The sequence below is a fragment of the Berghia stephanieae genome, chromosome 2 (assembly GCF_034508935.2).
Source record: "Berghia stephanieae isolate SIO BIC M18660-M18661 chromosome 2, UCSD_Bste_1.3, whole genome shotgun sequence".
NCBI classification, from domain to species: Eukaryota; Metazoa; Mollusca; class Gastropoda; order Nudibranchia; family Aeolidiidae; genus Berghia; species Berghia stephanieae.
Window position 1 is genome coordinate 79,864,046 of NC_088361.1, and position 6,750 is coordinate 79,870,795.

Consider the following 6,750-nt stretch of genomic DNA (forward strand, 5'->3'; position numbering starts at 1 on the left):
TGATTCACTGTATCCAATTCTTAGGGTATTTTTAAACCAGATCAATAACTCATTCTACTGACGCATCCATTAATTTATTTCAAATTACCCTTGTGACGTTGAGAAAATTAAACAATGAAATATGTCTTGTAAAATACGGAGCAATCTTCCTGATGGGACTTGTGGTATGAAGGTTGTGGCCACTGTAATAAATTGCTCCATTTTTCTCTCTCTCTTTTGTTCTTATTGTCTCATTCTTACACTTATTTATAATTATAATACATATCCTTATTCTTATACGTATGATGCCTCCATACTTTAAACCACAAATTACTTTATCGAATTCTTTATTCATTCTTAAAATTGCTTTCTTTCTTACTTAATCTATCCCCCCCCCCCCCCCCCCCAATTCTTAAAGGTCTCCAACACATTTAGGCTGTTGTTTGGCAATTGCAAAAGAAAACTTCGAACGTCTTGGCCGCTACGATCCGGGATTGCGTATCTGGGGAGGCGAAAATATTGAATTGTCTTTCAAGGTAAAACAGTTTAGACACATGCGTCTTATAATTGAAGCAAGAGACAAAATAAATTATTAAAATAAAATCTGTGAACTGTATTCTTTTTTAAAAAATCCTCTTCGCTTATTAAATATAGAAGATAACTTAAAGCTTTGGACTAATAAATAGCGGGCATGGTAAAATAAAAATGTATAGAAAAGAGTTAAATTCTTTCATTGAAGTTATGGAAAGAACAAGACGTCAAGAATTAGACTCTCTCCGTGAGTGATGATACGATCCTCGGAGGGATTGCAAAGATCAGAACAGATCCTTGTCTATTTCACGTAAATAGTAAATAGCTGCTAATAAATCACAACATTTATTCAGTTCAATATGTCCACGTAATGGAAAACGATGTCAGGAGAAGTAATTACAACGAACCTAAAATGCAAGGTCTACCCATAAAAGATCTGAGGTACGCAGACGACACTGCACTATTGTCCACAACACCGAGGGGACTAGAGAATCTAATAACATCTGTAAAGGAACATAGCGAGACCAAAGGCCTTAAGCTGAATATAAAGAAGACCAAAATCATGAATACTGACAAGTGTAAAACAGATGCCATCATAAAAATCAATGGAGAAGAAATAGAAAGAGTAAAGAATTTTGAATATCTTGGAGCCAGGATTGAGTACAACGGGAAATCGGCCCCAGAGATCAGGAGGAGACTAGCAATGGCAAGATCAAAGCTAGAAAAGATGAATAATATATGGAAAGGGCAGTGCATTCAAACAAAAATCAAAATCCTCAAAAGTGTTGTTTTCCCAACTGCAACATATAGATGCGAAGCATGGACTATCAGCAAAGCAGAGAGCACAAAGATCACAGCTTTTGAAATGGCATGCTACAGAAAAATACTCAGAATATCATGGACTGAAAAACAAACAAAGAAGTCCTGAGAAGGATCGGAATAAAATCACCAATTCTTCTTCAAACTGTAAAGAAATTGAAACTGAACTATTTTGGCCACACGACTCGCCACGAATCATTAGAAAAGCACATTCTGCAGACAAGGGTAGACGGCAAGAGAGGAAGAGGTAGACCAACAAGAAGCTGGGAACAAGATATATGTGAATGGCTGGGAATGACAACAACTCAAGCAAGTAGACCGGCGGAAAACCGTAATCTGTTTCGCAAGAAAGTTCGGGAAGCAACGTCCTACGCAGGATCAGCTGACTAGATGATGATAATGAACCATGTTTTGCGTAGATTTGAGAGTATTATAACAATTATAACCATGAGACTCGAGACCATAACAATTTTAGTTGTGAGACATGTAAATAAGTTAGATAAATTAGGCCCCAATAAGTGAATCTAGAATGCTAATGATTAGAACTACGAGCTTTGGGTCTTTTGCAATGTAAGGCATTGTATTTAGACTATCTACTACAAAGAATACATTAACCCCAAGTTTTATAAGTGTCGCTAAAAACTGGATTTCCAGTACCAAGTTCATCATGCTTTTATACGGTTGATCAAAAAACGGCAATTTGGTTCCTTACGGATTATACTGAGAGTGAGATAATTCTAATGAAGTGCATTGAAGATAGTGAATAAGGGAAAACACAAACTGTGATTTATTTTATTCTCGTTATTTATTCACAATACAATTCTGTCCATTTGCTGTCGTTCCCAGGCGTGGATGTGTGGTGGACGGGTCGAAATAATCCCATGTTCTCATATCGGCCACTTGTATCGTCCGTCTTTTCCATACTCGTGGGGTGACGATTCCAACAATCTGTTGTATCAAAACTTTCTCAGAGTGGCACATGTATGGACTGACGATTACATCAAATTCTTCTACGATCGCATCTATTACATTCATGTAAGTAGCTATTTCTTACGTTCATTTCCCTCTTTGTGTTGGTGGTGGTAGTAGTAGTAGTAGTAGTAGTAGTAGTAGTAGTAGTAGTAGTAGTAGTAGTAGTAGTAGTAGTAGTAGTAGTAGTAGTAGTAGTAGTAGCAACAACAAAGGTAGGTTCGCGTCTCACAGTTATTAACTTATTATTGACAGGATGAGCTGAAGATAGACTACGGTGACGTAAGCAAGAGGAAAGCTTTACGTGAGAGATTGGGTTGTAAAACGTTCAAGTGGTACGTCGAAAATGTATATCCAGAACTGTATCTACCCCTCAACACAGTCGCAGCTGGAAAAGTAAGCATTCGTCGTCATCATCATTATCATCGTCGTCGTCATCGTTATCATTTCCATCATATAAAGAACAATCAACAACGACGACGGCGACACCATCATCAGAACAATGACATATCACAACCCCACAACAATGGGTTATAAAATATCGTTGGCATGACAATAAGGCCTATTTCTTCCACAGATAAAAAGCGTTGGAAGGCCTGATATGTGTATAGAAACCCCAATACACGAGATTGATTTTGGGAAACTTGTCGGCATAAGAAAGTGCCACATTCGTGTTCTTATTCAGGTAAGATGAATATATAAACCATAAAAGATGACACACAGTACAGCCGTCTGCCTGTTTTAAGTTCTGGACTGAGACCTTCAACGCCCAAATACATTGCCGTAGCTGGGATTTTCTGTTGTATTTTTGTTTTGTTATTGGTTTAGATTTATTACTCTGGCGAAGTAATCGACACAAACACTGTTGTGGTAATAACTGATATTTAACAATATTTAATTGGGTTTTTATTTTTCTCTTTATGCTTGATGTATTCTCGCTAGTGGCTACGTGGTAAACTGGATTGGCCATATCGAATTGTGTCCCCCGTTTACGTAAATTTACATTTAAATGTAATAAGTTAAACGTCTCGGTGCCCATTGAAAGAAATAATGAAGATATCTAGTAAACATTATTATTATTATAAGATTGAATGACTATTAACTATCTACGCGCCTATCCATCCATTTATCTATCAATCTATCTCCGATCTAAGGATACCGGTACAATTACTGTATCTAATTCTAGCAATGAGATATATGATATTGAAATTCAATCATACCCTACAAACAAAACACCAATTCTCTTTTATAGCATTTTGTACTGTCGAAAGATGGCCAAATTCGTCGAGACAACGGTTGCTTGGATACCAATAAATACAAACAGTTGAGTGTTGTGGATTGTAAATTATCCACGAAAAATGCGTGGGAATACACACAGGTAAGATTATCAAAAAATTTCACTTAAAAATAAAAAAATATTTCTTTTCATTTCCATTACTCATTTCTAGATTTTTATCAAGTGAAGGAACTGGATAGAAGAAATCAAAGACATTGTAGGTTGGATGATACGGTGTGTTGGTCTGTTGAGCATGATCAGTGACTCGATGGGTGATATTTATTACAAACTCTAAACCAAAGAGCGTATCCTTGGGTTAGGTATAGAGTCTAATGCACTTGGCTAAAGGATATAGGTGGTTTGAAATATTGAATTGAATACCAGCCTACCTTAAACTATAATAGAATGAAAAAAAAATCAATAAAATAGATTCGAAATATTATAATAAGAAAATGTGCAACAATGAAATAATAATTTGTATTCAAAAAGAAGAGCTGGTGAAGGTCTTTGAGCCTGATTCGTGTCTCACAAAATTTCATGTAGTGTTTCCATTTTAGACAATAGATGATCACCAACTTGTCAAAGGTTCTTGAACTCCTGTCGTTATGTGAAGCACGTATTTTTTCAAACATTATTTTAAATAAAGAACATTAATTGTTGTCTGGCAAATAACAAAGAGTTGAGTAAAATTGAATTGAAATTTTCAAGAAAAACTAAATTTATGAATATGGAATTTGTCAGGTTCAAAAGCTTACTCAGCCAAGAGCAATTTAGTTTAAAATATATTATCAGTCTATAATTGCTGCTTTTTTCTCTTTTGTAAATTGCTTTAAAAGTTGAACATTGGTAATCGAAGGGTTTTTTTAAATTTTGATTTCTTTAACCAATGAAGACCTGGTTGTGTGTTTTTTGTATGGATTGGTAAACTGTTTCTTTGTAGAAACTGTCCTAAACAGATCCAAAATTTCTGATCGAAATCAGTTAAGACCTTACTGTTTCTTATTCACAGGGTAATCAAATATACCACACTCAAAGTCAGTCCTGTCTCAGCGTGCCTAGCAAAGCTGACCACCACAACCTCCAGATAGTCCCATGTGATGATAAGGATAAAAACCAGCAATGGGAGTGGCCTAGAAAAAGTGTGGAGTTGTAGCGTAATAAAAACAAATTGTTTTGAATCCAGAATGGGTTTTCTTTTCGGAGAGTGGTAGATATTTGATTGAAGTGCTAGATTTGATGTTTATCTTAGAGGGGCAGGTGAAGAGTAAAAGATATATATATATATATATATATATATATATATATATATATATATATATATATATATATATATATATATATATTATATATATATATATATAATATATATAATATAATAGCGACAAAGAGAGAGTGAGAGAGAGAGAGAGAGAGAGAGAGAGAGAGAGAGGAGAGAGAGAGAGAGAGAGAGAGAGAGAGAGAGAGAGAGAGAGAGAGAGAGAGAGAGAGAGAGAGAGAGTCTAGCAAATGGTAAACCCAATTACTGTAATATTGTTATTATTTATAATGATACTAGGTCTGTCACAATGTTTATTCTGTGTATATATTAGATGTTTGATCATGTGATATTTTCTATGAAGACATTGGTTTGGAGGGCACATCAACCACAAACATGAAAAAGAAAACAAAAAAAAATTAAAATGCAGTCCTTTCATGCCATAAGGCTCATGAAGTTGAAGTTTAATCCAGTTTCTAAAGTGTTGAATGGACAGTAGCTGTTGCTTGCTATCCTTCGGATAGGACCTGTCTACTGGCAAGTACTTTCTACCAGATCTGAAAACCCAGTGAAAATCACTAGTGGTTTGGACAGAAGAATAAGAAAAATTCTCTACTGCATGTGGGATCATGATCAATATCAATGGGTGCAGTCCTTTGTGTGTGAAACGAGTGCTCTATCGTAACATTATTAAAATGAAGCAAAACAAAAAAGTTATTTGTTTCAAAAAGGTTGAAAAAAAGTTTTGAACAAAATGAACAATTATAATAAATTCACATACGTAAATGCTTTGGATTAGAATTATTATATATAATTACATTGCATTTGTTTTAGCTTTTTAATTGTCAAAAATCAGAACTTTCTCTTTCGCAGTCTAAGTTAAACTTTTGGTTCCCAAAGACCTTATATTCATACATTTATGGAAGGTCTTGGGATTGTGTTGTGTTTATTTTGAAAAAATAAATGTGTAGTAGAGGACACTTATACCCAATACGCCCAAAACGAAGTGATGGAAATAACAAGTGTATGTCAGTGCCACTGCCACGTTTTATTTTTTGCCTATTATTATTTCAATACATAAAAACCAATAAAAGAACCATTCCAAAAAATGTTTGGGTTGTTCTTTAAACATATATTCTTCTGTAATTCTAAGAAGTAAATGAAAAAACCCCAGCTAAAATGTTAAAACATTTAAAGTACATTTGGGAATTGAAATATTTCTGGATTGTTTGTAATAATTTGGAGTGTATGTGTATGTCTTTAAAACAACGAAAGATAAATACCATTGTACTTAATGTGTATGCGAAATGGAGAATAATATAACATGTAGTATAGAATCCAAGCGTTATTTTCTAAATTTGTCAAAAACAAAAAATAAATCCATGATGAATTTAAATTTGTGACTAACTTTTTCTAAATTAATGTTACCCAATATAGGAGCTGACTTAATGTCTCAACTGTCTCTGTGTCACATACTTGTGCTGAGAATAGAGCTCTTAGGTTAACTGTTGGCTCACCAATGAACTTTCATGGCATTTGTGTGTTGACATCATCACCTCAAAAAGTTGCAAGGGGGACTCAATAATATAGTATGTTTGAAACCACATTTTTTTCTTCTTTGAGTGGTGGATAGCGTCGATTGTAGAGCATCCCTATTGTGGCCAGGCAGAGGTGCCAAACCCGGTCTTGGGTTCAAGTCCTCATAAGTTTTAATTCTCTATTGTCTTCCGGCACTTCTCTACCCACCTCATTTCTTATTTATTGGAACGAATGAGTTTTGGTCTTTTCAAAAACTTAAATTTCATAATTCTGATAATTCCGACACATAAACTCAAATTTTCTACATTTCTAATTCATTCAGCAGAAACAATACCAGATTGGTGCTTAAGTCATTAAGTCATATTTAGTACAACTCTTAAAC

The 6,750-nt window shown here is 34.6% G+C and overlaps 1 protein-coding gene across 2 annotated transcripts in view; it reads left to right on the plus strand.

Annotated features, from left to right (window-relative positions):
- LOC144965607 (polypeptide N-acetylgalactosaminyltransferase 5-like) overlaps positions 1 to 4,832 on the plus strand; it is a 26,295-nt gene extending 21,463 nt beyond the window's left edge. For both annotated transcript variants that reach the window (XM_078901149.1, XM_078901148.1), the window contains exons 8-13: positions 398 to 515; positions 2,176 to 2,364; positions 2,554 to 2,694; positions 2,876 to 2,983; positions 3,551 to 3,676; positions 4,584 to 4,832. In XM_078901149.1, coding sequence (XP_078757275.1) covers positions 398 to 515; positions 2,176 to 2,364; positions 2,554 to 2,694; positions 2,876 to 2,983; positions 3,551 to 3,676; positions 4,584 to 4,727 — 826 coding nt within the window. In that variant the 3' untranslated portion in view covers positions 4,728 to 4,832. The remainder of the gene's footprint in view (positions 1 to 397; positions 516 to 2,175; positions 2,365 to 2,553; positions 2,695 to 2,875; positions 2,984 to 3,550; positions 3,677 to 4,583) is intronic.
- The last annotated feature ends 1,918 nt before the right edge of the window (positions 4,833 to 6,750 follow it).